The 19,866-nt window shown below is 31.9% G+C and overlaps 1 protein-coding gene across 1 annotated transcript; it reads right to left on the minus strand.

The window, feature by feature from the left end:
* Positions 1 to 463: 463 nt before the first annotated feature.
* On the minus strand, positions 464 to 2,216 carry LOC137922436 (pyruvate kinase-like). Its single transcript, XM_068765423.1, has one exon. It carries the CDS (start codon positions 2,214 to 2,216, stop codon positions 528 to 530), a length of 1,689 nt encoding a protein of 562 aa, XP_068621524.1. The 3' UTR covers positions 464 to 527.
* Between the last annotated feature and the right edge of the window lie 17,650 nt (positions 2,217 to 19,866).

The raw sequence follows: 19,866 nt of genomic DNA on the forward strand, positions 1-19,866 counted from the left end.
AAGGTAATCGAGTTTCCACATTTTTATGTTAATGAACATTGACTGGGCAAATATTTAACTAAAAGATTTATGGTACAAAATAGCTAATGAATTCGAACTTTCTTAAATGTTTCCTTATATGTCGCGTAGCTCGCATTTCTTCGCCATTTTTCAATTTCATTAGCTCTAGAGACTTTAATCACAAACGCAATAAAACATGCACCATAAGGACAAGTTCATTATTACCCAGACCTTTTAAAATATTACTGCAGGCGAAAAAGAAAATTATAGATAGATTCTATGTCTTAAAAACATGCAAGTATTTTTGTATTTTTGCAATTTTATTAAAAAATATTTAAAAATCTATGGGTCTTGAAAAAAACACCTTCGTTTACTATAATATATAATTTATTGTTCTAAATCTTTTTGTTCACGTGAAACTATCACAGTGTAGAAAATAAACAAAAATTGGCCTATAAATTAAAAAAAAAATGTGTTGTTGTAAATGAGAAAAAATTATATATCAGATCATAACAATAACATACATTTTATTCTACAAAAATTTTACTACGAGCGCTTGCATATAAAAGCCTTACGGAATCACAATATCCCACATTCCGTCGAGAACTTGCTATAACGACATATGCGTCACCTGTACGTACCAAACGCTTAATTTTACTATAGTCAAGAGCCGCTCGTATACGACTTTCAACTTCTGCGTCCCAGGCAGATTTAGCTTCTTCAAAATAATGTATCGTTCGGACTCCTTTGTAAAAACGCAGTTGTCTGGATGTATGACATGTTCTAGTAACAGCAATAATAGGGCACGCTGGTTTTGCATTAGACAGTATTTTAGCCGTTCGCCCAGAGTTAGTTAAACATATAATCATAACTGCTTGAGAACGCAACGCAAGCTCTACGGCACCAATACATATGGCTTTACTTGGTTCTTCTAAAGGACTTTGCATTAATTCCAAATTTCCATAAATGTGTGGTTGCCAAACAATTCTTTCTGCGTGACGACAAATGACGGCTGCAGCAGCTAGACAATGCTCAGCCATTCGCACTGGGTCATAAGATGGTGCAAATTTTTTTAATGGAGAATCATAATGAAGTTCTAATGAAATGACGTCTGCTCCATCTAACACTAAATTTGCAATATCGGTTACACAAAGCGTTGGAATTTGTTCGTTAATCACTGCTTTACTTATACAGGGTTTTCCAAGATTATTACATTTGGCCATAATTATTTTCTGTGCGATAAATATTTTTTCAACTGGCAAGTCAGTACTTAAAATGCTTCTGTCTAAAAATATACCATCCGCTTCTGTGAGAATATCATCAATGTTATCCAAACTTTGAACAGTATCGATAGAACCAAACACCAGAATATGATTTCCTTTATGAGATAAAATATTTCTTACATGTCGAATATCATTACTGTTTTGGGTATTTGGTAACAACACTGCATCGACGTCCGAAGATACAGCCCACTTTATCTGTTCTTCAAGTTGTTCAAAATTTTGTTGTGATATGTCACTATGGGAAACGGATTCTAAGCTTTCATTTTTATTTACGTTGTTTACTTCCCGAGGTACCTGAGATATTTGAACGGCCATTTTAGGACCTATTGCACCACCAATATCTACCGAACATTCTACAGAATCATCACCAACTTCCGATACTATTAATTTAATTTTATTACCAGTTAAACTATCAATAAAAACTACATCGCACACTTGTAGATCTATCAGCTGATCATATCCCACATACAAACAATCCGCAGTACCGCATTCACGCCACGTTGCATCAGTAGTCAATCGAATTGTTTCATTTTCGACAATCTCGACTATTGTTTGAGGGCCTCCTTTTAACTCTCCAGTAACAATATCAGGACCTTTGACGTCAATAATGAGTGCCAAAGGGTGAACGTATTGCAATTCAGTGCTGTAATTGTAGACGGCTTGTCTAATGCTTTGAATTATTTGACCACATACTTCAGGCTCAAGTTCTCTAATATTGAGATGAGCAACGGTCATTCCTGCAGCGATTAGTTTTTGTATAGTAGTAGGTTCTTTGTTACTAACACCAATATCACACATTAAACCGGTTTGGAGTTCTTCGCAAGGGCTATCATGAACACTCATTCCGCAATAATGTTTAAGTAATGATTCTTTAACATTCTCTTTTTTTAACTTAGGAAGCGATTCTAACGGAATGTGCCAAGGTAATGCCATAATGGAAAAAAAAATAAAACTTTATTACAGTACAATAAGATAACGAAAAATATATTATATATGTAGTATTTCAACAAAAATAAAACACGAGAATATAAATTTGACAATTCTTTATCTTTTTTAGATAGATAAAAAAGGTTTAAGTTAAACTTTGATTTGAAATAAAAACTTCGTTACAGCAAAAAAATTAAGAACCGGCCGCAATATTTAGATGTACGTATTATTTAAATTTGCTAACAAAGTATTTACTTTTGCTAAAGTACGATGTGTTCGAGCTATTGTTATAAACGCAGTTTAACACCAAAATATAATTATTTTAGCAATCTATGAAGTACTACAAACGGACCCTTCCGTTTCTTGAAGTCTTTTCCGATAAAGCTGTAAAAACCCTCAGAGCTAACAGCACTAACATCTTTCGAAACAATAGATTAGTACTACGCTAACACTGCTCACACTAACAGTTTTAATAATTTGTCAGGAAATATGCCATTTTACAATTTGTCACTCTGGGATCTTTTATTGGTTAACTTTATTGCATTATTTTTTTTAATATTATTTGATGATGCCTTAAATATCTTATCATCGCCATCAAAAGAAATTTCTAAGAAAGCAATAGTTTTTAGAACATTTATATTTTTGGCTTAAAAGGGGGTTTAAGAACGTAATTTATTTATTTTTAAAACCAATGACTTTTGATTACCCATTTACCCAACTGCTTATCGTAATTTAAATATTTAAATGTATTTATTAACTATTGCTCTAAGTTGAGGTTAAAAAAATTTTAAAATTTTTCACCTAACAACAATTATGAATTTTACATTTGTATATATGTATTTAAATTTAAAAATCAATTTAAACTTGATGGGTTTAATCTTTTAATATTTTATATAATGTGACTAAAGACCTCACTACCAATGTCTATTAAATAAAAAAACGCATTGAAATGAAAAATTAAAAAAATGTGAACGAGATTGCTTGACTGCGTGTCACGTTAGGCGTTTGGCAGAATAATAAAACGCTTTAGTTTATTTTGTCAAGGTATACGGATCGTTGCATTGTTGTGAAGTGCATCTTTTGAGTCAAGTGTTTCTAACTGTACTTATTTTGAACATCTTTTGGTATTCCGCAAAACAAACTTCTGTTTCTTTTACTTTAGGTTTGTACTGTGCGACCGTGAAGGTTGAGAATGTTACGTCATTTTCCCTCTAAGTTTCTCGTAGAAACATATATATTTTAAATTGTTTTGTGCATAAGTGTTTTTGGAGAGATATTAAATGTAATTAGTGAAAAGTTTTCAAAGTGTAATGAGTTTATTACAAATATTGGCGATTCAACACCGGCTGCGACGAAATGCCGCCATGTTATTTAGTTTTGCTGTCAACTACTGATCGCGGTTAACTCTTCTTTATGACTCTCAAAAGATTTATCATTATAACAAGTAATGTAAGTAACCTCTCAACTTATTGTGATTTAGGAAATCGTAATTTAGTTCGATGTTCTGTACAGATAGAATTATAAGGTGGATTTGTTTACTGCATTGTATTGACAGTCAATGTATTTATGACGTCAGTGTACGAGTTCACCTGGACAAGAACATCAAAATCTTTTGATAACCTGCACATGCTTCTTACATATTAAAAACAGATTATTGCATATTTTATGTCATTAATTTGTTTGTTCGATTCACTTTTTCATATTAAATTAAAAATTAAATATTAATTGGACATAATATATTCATACAACCATTATATTATTAAATTTCCTTTAATTGTAAATAATATTTAAAAAAAGCATTCATAAAGTATCTTTTGATGTAGCTTTAATTGATAAGACTTGATTTAAATAAATATCCTTATTTTTTCCAAGATATGGTAGTTTTTATGAACTAATTTTAGCTATATATAATATAAAATATTAGCTGCTTACTGAGTTGTGGGCACATTAAATAAGTTTAATAAGTTTAATTCAGAAGAGCATAGTAAAACATTATTTTTGAGTCAAAATTTTAACAGAACAAGAAAACTTATGCAAATTTGTGCTTAATCCATTTATATCAGTTCATTTGCATCTTTAAGATCTATTCTTATTTTAGCATACTGAACTTTGGATTATACTAAAGTTTTGCAATTAAATGAGAATCTAGGTTTGGAATTTAAAATCTAAGAACAGGATTATTTACAGGAATGATAATATGATATTCATTTGGTTTGAATGTTGAATGAATGATTTACTTGATTGATTGATACCAATCATAGCAGGCTTATTATATAAAAATGACATTAATTTAAATGTTTTTCAACACTTGCTTTTATTTAAAAGTAGTGAAGATTAGATTTAATACAAAAAATTTTGTTGAAAGTTATTATCTTATGGGATTCCTTAGAGATCTCGGCAATGAACTATTAACTGTTTGTAGATTGAATTGTTTTTTGGTTGTTAATAGTGCTTTGTTATAACTAACACCATAAAATGATGGCTGCAACCTAATAAGTTTTCTGTAATTATCTGTATTGTCTCCTATACTACACTGTTTGTACCATTTGTAATTTTCTGTATTGTCTCCTATTATATATATCCACTTAGGTACATTTGTACCATTGCAGTTTTTTATGTAGGTTTTTATTGTTTCATATTTATAATTCTAGTGAAAGGCATTATAAAATGTTAGTGCATGAATGGCTGTTATCACATTTTTTTTAAAGTTATTGACTTTATTTTTATACACTATATTTACTTTGAATATTGATCAAGAGATATCAATATAGATAATTGATTGTTTAAATTTTCTTGAAATTAATAAAATATATATTTATAGTTACAGTAAATGTATAGAATATTTAAATACATATAAATATACACTGAGTGAAATAATTTTCCTCTTTTCACTTTGACATCACCAATGTTGATATTTTTTAATATATTTGTTAGTGATTTTTAAAGACATTTACCACAGATCTGAAAGATCACACAGATCTGAAAGAGGTTAATAGATAGCGTAACTTAAATCTCACCCATATTAATATATCATATCATAAGCAAATATGACTTAAATCCTTAGAAGAAGAATCTCAGCTTCACAGCCTCATTGGAATTTTCTTTTTTCAGTGAGGAAAAAAATTTTTGGTTTGTGATATTATAAGCAAATAATTAAACTTTATGGGGAAGCCTTGATTTTTTTAAATTTAATTTGTAAATATTTTATGGTTATAAAATCCTGCTTTCTTCTTTTATTGGTGAGTTTTTCCCAACATTTTTTATTAATTTATATTATTTCAACATAAGATCATTTAATTATGAGTAGAATGTCAGAAGAGCCCAGTTTTGTAGAAACTAGAATCAGATTGAACTTTCTTATAAGGCTTAATATTTATTTAGTTGACTCACCCAATGTTATATAATTTGTGTCTGTATATAGTTTATGATTTTAATTTGCATTAGGTTATGTACCCCGGTTTACTTTTATATAGTTTTGTGTCTTACAAAACAAGCTTCTGCCCAAACATGTATGATTTTCAGGATAATTGGTTGTTTTTATGCTTAAACTTTTTGTTTATATTTTATTTAGTCATTCAGTCTATGAAAGCATATGTACTAATTTTATATGATTAATTTAATTCTTTTTGGCTTCAAGTACTCGTTTTCTAAAGTGTTTCAATTTAATAAATTTACTCAATCTGGGTTAAAATTTCTTTTGGTGCAAATTATTATCTCTTTTATTTGTTAAGTGTAACTATCTTTTTTTTAAATGTGGATAAAGTTAATGTCATAATTAAGACTAGTTGTATAGTATTTATTTAAACCAAAATTAGTTCTATCCTAAACTTTTTGTGTATTTTATCCCACTCCAGTCACAATTAATCAAATAGCTATGTTATTTCTCCTTAATGATAAACATATTTTTAAAGGTACCTTTTCTTACAGTACATAGATTTTAAAATTAAAAACATGAGACCTAGTATTTGTCTTTAGATTACTCATAAAGCCATTTATTAAAAAATTGAAAAGGTATGGACTTTCACAAAAAATGTAACCTTTAATTTTACTAAAGTTGTATTTAAAACAATGATGGAAATACCAGTTGTTAGGCAAATTAATAAAGTTTATGAAATTTATTTAAAAACCCAGATAAAACAGTTTTAAAATCTACCTAAAAGTAATTGAAGTTTAAAAATTGGTGTTTTTGATAAACTATTTCGACCTTCTTGAATGGCTCAATTAGTATGTCTAAAAAAGGACACCATAATAAGGATAAAACTTTTACATCAAAAATTTGTTACAGTTACTTAGAAATAACTTTCAATATAATAATTACAAATTAGCTGAAACATATATTTTTCTATGATACAAAAATTAATTTGTATTATGTACTATTTTATATATCAATAAGTTTATTTATTATTTAGGTCTTTTTTTAAAATAAGTATTTAAATGATAAGATTATCATTTTAAATAAAAAATAGAGGGAAATTATATCAAGGATAGTAACCAATTGGCTAATATCTAAATTTCAATACTGCACAATCTTTGACTTGTTAGACTGATAATTGGTATCTCACAATTTGTATTCTAATGATATATTTCATTAATTATTGTATACTACATACATTTAATTTAAAAAAAAAGTTTATAAAGTCATCTCTATATCTTTTATGAAAGTCAACTTTTACTATGTTTTAGTGTTACATTGTGCTACCAACTTTTACTAAGTCTGTGTAAAAGTCACTTAAAAAAGGTGATATAATTTTAAAACTTACAGACACTGGAAACTACTTACATACAGACTAATTGTCAATGAATGGTTTGAACCCAAAGTCTAAAACATTGCATTATTGTTTTGGAAAAACTCTGTTCAAAGAATTTAAAAGCATCTATTTTAAAAAAACTAAATTTTGCAACATTTTACAATAATGGATACACGATTAGAAATACTTATGATCTGACAGTCATCAAGAATAAAAAATGTTAAATTGCTGAAATATTTCCTTATGATAACTGCTAAGAAAAACAAAAGTAATGAAAAAAGACCTGCCAATAGCAAAGTTGTATTAAAAATTTTCTCCAAATAGAATTGTATTATAGTTGCACCAAAAATTAATGTTTTTGTGGGTCTGAATTGTATGCAAAATACACTTGTTATAAAAACAAGAGTTGATATATGTTTACTGCTTTAATTTTGTTATTAAATTCAGGTGGTAAAAAAACTATAAATTTTACCCAATAAATATAGACTGCTTATAGATGAAAAAGACAATCTCTAGACCAGAAGAAATTTTTGTAAATATCAGAATCAAATTTTCTAAACTAAATAAACATGTTTATCTACACCTCTTAAAAGAAAAGAGCTCAATGATCAAAGCAATGCAGCAAAACACTGAAAGTTTTTAGATACCAACAAATAAACTGAATATTATCTCATGATATATGTATCACTGCATCCTGTAAAATAGTGTGATAAACAGTGGGCCTATTCTTGTTAGGGTTTTAATTCACGTTTTCGAACGCAACTAACGTTTCTTGAAACTGTCATAGTTTATCTCTTTTCTTTTTGGGAAATGGAAGTTGCTTAGCTCTGGGCCGGGATTTTACGTAAGAAGACCCCAAAAATCTTTCATTTTCCGAGTATTTGAGTGAATTGACTATTCGTTTGACCCGTCGGAAGAGGGCACACAGGCAAACAAGAGCTAGGTCACACTGTTGATGTTTTGTCAAAAAACATGGAGGCTATAATTTCACGACATCTGTCAAAGAAACGGCGTCTTTTCTGCCCTGCACAAAGCTTCTTAGCGCCTAAATGACCGTGTAAAATATTTTGAACTGATTTACCAATGCCCAAGTTTATTTAATTTGTTGGTAGGTAAATCTGTTAGCTTGTGTCATGTGCCGGAAAACTTCAATGATAGTTTCTGGAGTCGTTCTTGAAGGACGTCCCTCAAGCGGATAATCACTGACGTTATTACGATCACGTTTGAACTCGTTAAACCAGTTATAAATGCACAAGATGGAGCTTCATCACCAAAACCATCTACTAAAGTATATCGTAATATTTTTGCTTAGGAAATTTTAAAGGAATATTTTAATTTTAAAGGAAATTTTCACCTGTTAAACCCTTAATGCTGAAACGTTATATTTAACTTGCCATTCATTTCTAAAAGTTAAAGTTAATAACAATGTAATGACCATTTTAAAATTAGTAGATTTCTGTATTTGAAAAGTTAAGGTAATTTTTTGTAATTTACTTTTAACTAGATTGAGAGTTTTTTAAGAACCAGAATGTTCCAAAGATTTCAATAATAATCGTTAGGATGAATGAAAAAACTTTTTCTTCCGAACTCTACCTTATTAATGAAAACAAATTCATTAAATTTCTGGGAAGATCTAGGCTGAACCTAGATTATCACGGTATCCGGTGAACTACTATGTAATGGATACGAGGACGTTATATTTATTCTAAGAGATTAATGCCTTAGGTATAACCTATAGTTATCAAATTAATTTTCTTAGGATTTATTCCCATTGCTTTGAACAATAAAATGTAAATTAACCAAATGCTTTGGCTAGTTTTTACTTACTCTATGTACTGCTCATTATCGTTTTCGTTTACCATTTTAGCCAAAGGATGTGTACCGCTTGCCGTAAGTTTGTGCCACCGATGTATTACTATCACGTTTCAATTCTCTCTACAATTTTTTTTTATTTTAAGAACCTGATACCTATTTAACACCTGTATCACTAAATAATTAAATGTAATAAAAAACACGAAATTACTAAATCAGAAGTGGAAAAGATTCCTAATTAGAATTGGTGGTTTTTATTCGTGTTTACATTATTTACATTCAGAAAAAATGAAATGATGCATTTTATAGAGCAGTTGTCAGCGAATTTGTTATTGAAAAAGGCTTCATTTGGTTACATTTTTATACCAATACAATATTAATTTTCATAAAAGCGGTGTATTTATTCGTTTAAAAAATTTTACTTCAGACAAGTTAATAGTCAATATTCCGTATGCACTAAAGTTTTCGTGAAAGAGCGTAAGCAATGGAGCAAAGAACCGCATGTGCTCGCTAGCCGCAGTTTTCCGATGTCACTGTCACTTGACACTTCTTGACAAATCATCATCCTGCTTCGGGTTGAGACGATACAAACTCGATTGAAATGTGTTGCTATGATTTATGTTCCACTGGTACGTAGGGCTCGTTGCTTCTGTATATGTAGTCAATTCGTCTTGTTTGCTATTCCTTCGGTTTTATTACCTGCTAACAAATAGTGGATGATATGTATATTAACCATGATAATAGTAACAAATGATTATAATAACTATGTGCCAATTCGTATGTAGTGTTACAATCCCTTTGTTGTATAAATCTTGAACTTCGGTGAAAAACAGCAACATGTCATTTACTGATACAAATAAAGTATGTAACGGGTGAAAATGAAGGCTCAACAATTATCGTCAAACAAGCGAATTTTGTGTGTGGTCGCGACGTGTTGGAACCTTATCCTCTATGTTGATCAATTCCGGCCGTTTTTCCCTATCTCGTGCACGACAACAAAATTGTGTCAGTCGTAGAGATTCGAAACAGTTTTACCGGACGAACGATGAATTAAAAATGCCCTTCCATTTCAATATACATGACATTTATATATACGGTGATTCGCTGAACAAAACGATTAGTAAGTACGCAGTGTGTGTAACTAAAATGTTGAAATTTCGCCGCTTTTTTACTTAATTACATTTTTAATATATTGCATGTACCCCAGTAGTTTTTAAAGATAGATTGGAGAAAAAACGTAATTTTGTTATGCAGACCCTTAAAATCAATGATAATGTTTAACATTTATAAAAAGACATATTTTCATCTCAAATTCATTTCAAATTTTAGACAGCAATGATTAACTGCGGTTATATGATAGATAATACGTAGTTTTTCAGCCAGTTTACGATATTAATTACTAGTTATCTAACATTACCATCAAGTACTCTGAAGTATTTAATATTTACAAAAAAAAAATCAAACTTTCAAGAATCGAACTATTGAAATTGCCTAGCTTAGCCTACCTATTGAATGGGCTAATATGACAGAGAAATGGATTAGTTATTCAGGTCCTCGTGGGCCTCGTTTGGTCCACCGATCGTGTTACATCCTGTATGCACACAGCATTCTCTTTTTCTAATGAATGCAGGTTTCGCTACAGTCTGAAACATGACTGCCCTTTAACCTGATATTTTTGGTATCGTGGCACCTACAGAAGTTCATTACGAGTGACTACGTTTTAACAGAGAATAACAAATTAGTCATCATGCATTTTGTTTTTCACTGAACACGCATGGAACCCAAATAACGAGCTTTTTGTTTATACATACTTCAAATACGTCAAAACCTTTTAGTGAAAACACCTATTTCTTAAACTATGTCTTAACTGCTAACATTTGGTTCGTGCTTTTTCTTAAATGGCATCGACATTATCCAGAGCGAGTTTCATCTTTTACATCGAAGCATCAGTATTGTACATTGATAAACTAATATTGTGCTATTCTTACTGACGATTTTGTTAAGTCTTTAAATTTTCTTCACGGCTGGGTTTTCCCCTATTGTGAGTAAACCTATAAAACCTTTTAATTTCTTGATAGATTCACTCATATGGGTTGATGTTGATTGATTTTTAGTTTTTTTTTTTTTAAAAGCAACTCGAAACAAACTTGACAAGCCAAGAGATATAAGTAATCAGTAAAACTTCATTCCGCTTTAATATTTGTATTATGATCTTGTTATTGAAATCCCTACGATAGTGTTTGGATATGTAACTCTGTCTGCTCTGTTAATTTTCATATGTTACTTGCGTCAAGAACAGATGTAAGTGTTATCCAATTGGACGGTATTTTGCATAGTTTAGTTAGAAGTAATGAGATTTTATTCATTCTCTTATAGGTTTCTTTGAAATGTAAACAAAGGTTCGATAAATAGTAGCTAGGTTATTTAACGAACGTTTATTAAGTCTGTTACCGCAAAACATTTGTCCAAATGTTAATAAGCACAATTTATACATTCAGCTCGCCTTTTAATTAAATCTTTAGTTTTCTTTATCTCAAATACAAGTAGTTTACGAACAATTTGCATTAGGATAGCTTTATACTATAACTTGCTTGTAAATCTTAAACAAGAAGCCAATTGATTAGGAAACGAAAACAACGTGGTGTTGCTAAGTTATTTATTTCCCCTCTGATACATGATTCTATCTCACGGTTATTTAATACCTCATTTGTCAGCAAAAAGCTTTTACGCCTATTTCCAATCATCCCTATATGAACACCCAGAAATACGGTCACATTTTTTTTTCTTTTGGAATGCGACAGGCCAATAACTTCTGGCAGTACAAAGTTTGCAAGGACGGGCAGGCAGACTTGTTTACTCCTAACAATAATTGCATATGCAATAATAAGAATTCGAAAACGGGTTTTATCATTACATTATTCATCATTATATCCGTCACCAATGATTTTTGGATAGATTCATCAATCGAAACGAAAATGAGTTATAGATTCATCTTTTTAAATCTTTTACGCCTGTAACCAATCACCTGTATACTCATAGCAAAAGTTGCAAAGTGACCCTCTATCCGCACACAGCTTTACCAATTTTTATAAACAACGCTTTTTGTTCTTTTTTACAGACTTGAACTATTGAGTCATTGCTGTGATCGTATAGTCACGGAGCGACAAGGCAAGGCGCTGTGTAATGCCATCTTAATACATGAACCATATATGCAAGTTTTGGGTATTGAAAATGCACGGTAAGTAATTTTGTTGTGCATCTTATCACAAAACTACCAATAAGTACATAAGCTTTTGGATTATTTGAAATATTTTCGTAATTTTATTTTTATTTCAACTGTTACATTTTTCATTCAAAACCCGCGTTTGGAAAAACATCCATTTAAATATTAAAAATTCAAAATTATGTCTACGAAATTGCTGAATTTTTTATATGGTCAAGGTTGAAAATTTAATTATACTTAAGATAATAAATTCAAATTATATTTTAAATATAACACATCAATTAAAACTCACTCTTGCCATGCATGGACTAGCTGCTATAAATACTATAAATGAAGGCGGGCAGTAAATTATTGTTTTGATCACCTATTCGAAAAAAGCTTAAATAGTAGGAAATTTTTTTATTGATTTATATGGACATAAAAGAAAAACAACAAAAATAATAGAAGAAACCATGAACGAAGCGAACTTGTTTAATGTTTTACACATAAAATAGTGGATTCTGAACGGTTCCTTGCATAGCATAAATCTTCGACATTGTTCATCTTCGGTCCTCCGCCTTGGCCTTCAGGATTCCGCTACTGAAACACAAAACTTGACTGAACAGTAACGGGACTGGCATCGAATAAATAAATGAATCCATCAACTCTCAAGGAAGGAAAAATTACTTTAAAAATTACTTTCTTAACTCAATGCACCTGTATGACTACAATATAATCACTTAGAGAGCTCGTGAAAAAAGCATGCGATTATTTACAAGCTCTATAACAGGGGTGGCCAAATTCTTTGATGAATACGCATTTAAAACACGCATTAGAATGTTTTTTTTTTACAAATATCACATTTATTGAAATTATTGAAACAAAAGTACACAATAAGTGTATTTAAATATTTAAATAATTCGACAATCAATTAGAGCCAAAAATAATAGTTCAAAGAGTAGCATGTGGCTCGCGAGCTGCAGTTTGCTTACTCCTGCTCTATACGGTCACCTGTAGAGGATTTCATCTTTCATTCACCGCCACCGATAATTTTTCTCCCCGTTCACTATACACATTTGTTGTTGGGGGCGGGGAGGGTGCATACAACATCTTGACACTGACTCTCCTCTTCTCTTCTATCGCCACATTGCCATTTCCTTGCAAAAGTATAGACATTGGTTTATTCAATATCAATTTATAGACCTTCCATTCTCTGCGCTTCAGTGAACTATGTATAATACTTGCTTAACTATGAGTTATATTAAGGGCACTCACAAACGATATTTAGCGCAATTACTAAGAAATTTTAAAGACGTGACTCTTTCTCTAATCTTCATGGCTTTCTCTAGACACGTCTAAAGTAGCGCAATTAGCTTTTAGGCAGATAAAATATTGAAATATATCTTATGACCTACACACACACGTCAAATAATTATCTCCTCGTGTTATGAAAAATGTTGATATAATTTGAATATATCGTAAGTTATAATCGTTAGACAATTTACTTCACACAAGGCACAGTGTAAAAACGTCATCGAATTATGGGGGCGGCCTATGACTTGAAGTGTTCGTCTGTCGGCTGACATAATGATGATGATGAATGGACAACGTAGGGACGGCTGTCAAAAACAGAATTTAAATCTTAATAGTGTGCGCGGAAATGCTGGTCGTCCCCTAGAGTACATGAGCGGTACGTCAAGAAAGAGTGTTCTGAAATATCTTGTTTGCGTCTTGTTATTCACGCCCTCCGCTGGCTCAGAAACTACGAAATAATTTTTAGTTACTGCTGTAGTAAACACCTCACTATTGACTATACTTTCAAGATTTACATAGAGATTAGATATAAACATTTTCAAAGCAAACAGCTCTCACAGGGCACTATGATTCCCGTTTCCGGGAATGGTATTAATTACAACAAAAAAAATTTTAACAAAATAATAATTTTCAAGATTTTTTATATCCATAAAGTAGGAAATTAATAAGAATTCCATACGAGGAAAAGACGAAAAATCAATAGTGCACAATCATCGGCGGTGCTGTAATATGTACTCGTCGGACCTAGGGGTCCAACAAGCAGCCCATTTATTTGAAATAGAGGATTTTCTCGGCAAGTGGTAGGGGACCGGATCTGGAGCTACCGCCCAGCTACCTGAGACTACAACACCCGTCTTGTCAGTTTGGTGTGGAATCCTCCTGCCTGGAGGAAGGTGAAGAGGTTGCCCGACTTGCCACTGCGGCGGCCGATTTGGTTATTTATACCGACGGCAGCTGTATAGAGGGAAAGGTGGGTGCGGCGGCGTTCTGCGTTATGGGACGTTGCACAGCAAAAAGCTCAAGTTGGGCAGCTGCTGCACCGGTATACCTGACAGAGCTGCTAGCATTAGCAGAAGCGACAGGGTACGCGGCCGGCCGGTTGGCGCATGCGGCCATACTAAGCGACTCGCGGTCCGGTCTCCAGACAGTCGCAAGATGTGACACCCTCCATCTCTTAGCGTTAAGAGTGAAAGAGAATTTTATGAAAGCGATCTCTCTCGCTTTCATAAAATTCGGAATTAGGAAGAATGTTAGTTTTTACTGGGTGAAAGCGCACGCGGGGACGGCGGCGAATGAGAGGGCAGATCTATTGGCAAAGGACGCGGCCCTGAATTGCAAAAGAAGACCGGACCACGAGGATTGCCCCATCTCATTCGTCAAGCGACAGCTTAGAATAGAAGGTACATGGAAGGAACGACGGCATCGACAACCGCAAGCTCCGCAGTGTTGATGTAGACGCTGACTTGGTCCAGCTCTTCACGGGGCAAGTGGGGTTCTCTGAGTACCTTCACAGGTTTAAGCTCAAGAAGGACTTTGTGCCTCTGTGAACGAGGCGTGGGCCAGACCGTGATTCACCTTGTGGCCAACTGTCCCGCGTTCGGAGGATTCCGAATCGACTCCGAATGCCGGTTAGGCACGAAGATTTGCGAGGACGCTATAGCCTCGCTTATCGAGAATGATGAAATACGACCAGAGTTTCTTAGGCTATGTAGAAAAATTGTGATAAACGTAATAAAAAGAATATGGGAGTCAATAATCTAAGAAAAACGTCAATAAAATAAAACGAATGTACGCAAAATAATAAGCATATAGATAAATTACGTAAAAAAAATTACAAAAACTGAGAAACGAGGTGATGGATGAAAGGCATCGGTAAAAAGGGAAAATGTAATGAAAGACATATGAAATGTAGAATGTAAGGAAAGAATGAAAGATGCATGGAAGAAGAGCACAAAAATAAAAATATGAGTGAAGAAATTATTAAAAATAAATAAAGGTCCCTAACCCATAAATAAGTTAGGAGTTCGAGAGGCCTCCAATATCGGGGGCCGTAATAAATAAATGCGCGTCACTCGTTGTAATTGAAACGGTTTAAATGTTACTTTACACTTAAGATTTTAGTTCGTTTATTTTAGAAGGTCTAGCATACTGCTACGTAGAAGATGGTTAAATTCCTTTATAAGTTTTACTACACTACCAACTTTTGTCATGGTCTCCAATAATGTATAGAAAATATGTACAGTACTTTATAATAAGTATTTGTCGCGACTAATTTGGGATTGGTATATTAATATAAATTAATTTCCTTTCAATCATATTTAACAAAACTTTAATATCAATACATAAGCATATCTCAAAGCAAGAAATGAAGACAGGACGTAGAGTAATATTTCTTCATTGTATCAGAAGCACTCCGAGGTAAACATACAACAAAACAAGTTCAACACGTTTTCCATTTCTTCAATAAATTTGCTTCTGAATTATTCATAAACTTTATAACATATGACGGATTTTGAACACTTTAACAATTAGGGAGAATATAAAAAAAAAACTAAGCTAACTGATTTCATTATTTTAATATTTTTATAAACTCAATATATTTATTTCACAATACGTCATCGGTTACCTGTTATGTGCTTATCGATTTTTCACTATTTCTTACCACGTTACCTGAACGTAAAAGGAGTCAATAATGTATTAACCATTTTTATACTATGTTTTCCAAATATAAATTCGTATTTAATAAGAAAGAACATTTACTTGAAAAGATGATTAGAATCCAATATAGTTGTAATTATTGCTTTGAAAATGAAATTAGTTATATTAAGGGAGTACAAAATGTATACATATTTTATCGTAGAAATCATGCTCTATTCAATATGATTCGTTATCATGGCGACGAAATGACGGCTGAAGCGGTTGGCGGTCTCCATGGCGACTCCGGGAGCGTTCTCTGAGGCGTTAGCTTACGATCAATTCTTGGCGTAGGAAGCCCGCACCCGTCGCCGCCGCCTCTGCTTCTACCTTTCCCGCGCACCTCTCATGCGCAGTTCAACTCGCAAAATATTCTATATTTATACCTTGCAAGTTATAGAATATATTCGTCTTTACAAAAATTTCCGTAGCTTAACATAAAAACCATTTAATTTGTATTGTTAATTTGAATATTAATCAAATGAGTATAGACACTTTAAGACTGATATCATAAAGGACTTGCCTATAAGTTTTCATGTACTCTTGCATCCCTTAATCTTTGCCTTCATTTTGTTAATTGAGTATTTGTTGTTTTTAACCTTGTTCTCTTCTTACTGTTGGGATACATACAGATTGACATGGCCGTGATGTTGATGAAATCTTTTTTCAATTTTTTTCTATCTTCCGTTTTGCCTTTTAATTCATAATTGTAAAAAAAAAGTTGTGTACATTATTACTTTAATCTTGCAATACAGGTCACTTTTATTAACATTTTTATAATTACTCCAGTTTTCGAAGAGTGATAGATATAGATGATTAATAGTAACCTTTAATATGATCAAGGCAAGACTGTTTTTTGATTCTATCTTCATAAAAATGTGGCCAATCCTCGCTGTTTCTTTTAGAAAACATCTAATATCGGGAAATTTGTTACTGGTAATAAAAATATCTGCTTATCTTTTAAAGAACCTCAAAATTTATCGAGAAATTCAAGTGTTTGGGTTTTTGAAAAATACATAATATTAAAAATGAGGTAGTACCTAATAAAATTAATAAAAAACGTGAATAAAATCTTACAAAAGAATTTAATGAACGATTTAACCAACCGGTTGGTTCCATGGCCTGGAGGAGGATTATGTTAAGCAGTGGACGCCCTATGGTTGTAATGATGATAATGAATGAATGGTGTAATTGTTTGAGTAACTTCGTATCGTTTCTAAAAAGGTAATTGCCAAATTTACAGGTCACTCTTACTTTTGTCACACACCGACTCGACGATTGTTACTCGAAGAACATGGTTTTAGACATAATAAGAAATAGTTAAAACCTAGTAAATCTTGCGTGGTGCAAAAAATAACGAAAAGGTCCTATTAAAGTTATGGTCATTATATTAAGCAATAAGTCGTGATAATTAGGTACGAATGAAATAGAGGAAAAAATAATATTGTATATACGTCACTGCTTTAAAGAACTCCATACTTGTTTGCGACACTATCAAATCTTCACCCATTGTATTATTACCATATTTGATAAAGAAGATGGTTTTTCATTTTTTTAAATGAACGAGTTTATAATTGCTTACTAGAGATCTTTATAGTTATGTTATGTTATTTGTTATATGTTTTATCAAAATTAATTTCGTCTTGTGAATTTTTCAATATTTTCCATATTCATTATGCGTAAATCAGCAGTAAAGCAAATCTATTTATGATATTAATTACATATTTTATCATCATAGCCTTTGGTGCACTTATTTGCCATTTATATTTTTTTTGAGAGTAACTTATAAATTAAATAATTATGACCAATACGTAAATAGGTTACCTGTTCCTTAATGTTTTTAATGTTTACTTTCATCGCATTTGGATGAAAATTAAATGAATGCTGACAAGTTTTTCGGAATATTTTTGGCCTCGTTTTAGATATTGAATAGATCAAATGTATAATTAAAAATTGCCCTTAAGTTCTCTTATCTGTTATTGTAACGGAAAAGAACGTGACCTTGACCCCTCGGAGCATAGGCCTAACCTGCCCCAAAAGACTTAAGTTTGTTGAAAGTTGGCGGTCGATATATGAAGTTGGAGTTCGCGCTTGCGCTGACTAGCAGCGCCATCGATCTGCTCGCCCACGTGACGCAACACGTTTGCGGGAATTCTTTGCAGAGTCCATGCTATGCAACACTTGGCACGTCATGGTATTTTATTCACAACGAAAGTGATGTCTACGTAACCCGACCGACAGTCAACAAATTATTACTGCCGTCAAACATGTTTACCTAAAAAACGATATTGGAAACCTGTCTAAGACAATTGTCTTATCGTCATCCTATTTGCATTTTTCACGAGAACGGTTTGAACATTTTTTTCGTTTTAAATGTAAATTGTGAACATATATATATATATATATATATATATAATCTATTTGATTTATTCGGTATCCACCGAAATGTATTAAAGCACTTGTTCTTTTGCTATTTTCTCATTATTAGGTTGCTAGAAGTTTTTTTTTTATTATAAATAATAATAACGTTCAAATAATACTTAAGATGTTATTAATTGTCATCAGTAAGATTTTAAAGCAGGCTGTGTGTGTCTGTGGCGAACACTTAAAAAATACTTCAAGCAATAAATTAAAAAAAAGTATCGAGATAAAATGGGAAACCTTACGGTTCAGGAATAAGATCCAGTGATGTGTTCACTATCAAAAGACCCTTACAGATATCCTTACTGGTAGCCATCATCCTTAGTACTGAAAAGAAACAAGGATGTTTTAAGGATGTATTATTACTTGGCAGATATGTGTATTATTTCAAAATATGTTGTTTATTCCAACCGGGTACACTGTTGCCGAAACAGCATTTATAGAATTCGCGGATTCGAGAGAGTAGAGTGTTTAGCCTAAAACCCTTTTCAAAGTAGCAAAACGGGAAGGCTGCCGAGCTCTTGGATAACTTAGGCAGATGCTCCATGACTAGGCTGAAGGACCCCCGCGAGGGAACTTTTGCTTGAGCTGACACTCGTCGCTGATACCCTTTATCAAATATGAGCATTTATTGCGACGAATTTTCTTGGTATTTGAAATTATAAAAACAAAATTCTACTGCTAAAATGGGTAAAATGGAACCCGGTGGTACGAAAAAAAGAAAGATCGCATTTATACACACCATATTTTGTTTCGTTTTACTAATATTCGAAGCTATTTTGATCAAAGATTACATTAATTATAATCTTGTTCATGTACGAAACGTATGGGCCTCTCACTCCCCAACCAATATATTATATCATTTATGTTTTCATTACTTGTTTTATTTAATCAGATGCTGGGCGTCTTTTGGGATTGAACTTCCATAATTTCTTATTGACATCATTTTGCCGGCATTCATAATTAACAAGGCATAATATTTTCCAGAAATAGGCATATACCGTTTGGGTTAACTAATAATTTATTTTTATTTACGATTGTCTAATTTATAAACATTTATGTTTTTAAAACATTATTGAAAATTTAACTCATTATTTATTCTATTTTATATGAGAAAATACCATGGATATAAGATAAGCGGGGTAAGGTGTTTACCTAGTAGCAAGTGCTAGGCTCTATCCGTAGTAAACTAGACAGGGTTCTGGAATTCAAAATGTGATTTATTTGAAACACGAAATGTTGCATTAGTTGCGTTTGTATTAAATAAGATAGTCTTACGACAAAGTTTGTCATGGATGTTTATTTCAAAATAAATTTCATAAATATTTAAAAATATTACTTTCAACATTAATGTGTCATTCTTTGCTCGCTGTTCTTACTTTTGTTTCCATAAAACGAATAATTATTGTGGTTTTTGTTTATAAAAGGTGACACTTTTAATTTCACAATTTATATTTTAAAACAA

The sequence above is a fragment of the Battus philenor genome, unplaced genomic scaffold, assembly GCF_028537555.1.
Source record: "Battus philenor isolate CCGP_79_NKW_IND1 unplaced genomic scaffold, ilBatPhil1.0.hap1 SCAF_2, whole genome shotgun sequence".
Taxonomy (NCBI): domain Eukaryota; kingdom Metazoa; phylum Arthropoda; class Insecta; order Lepidoptera; family Papilionidae; genus Battus; species Battus philenor.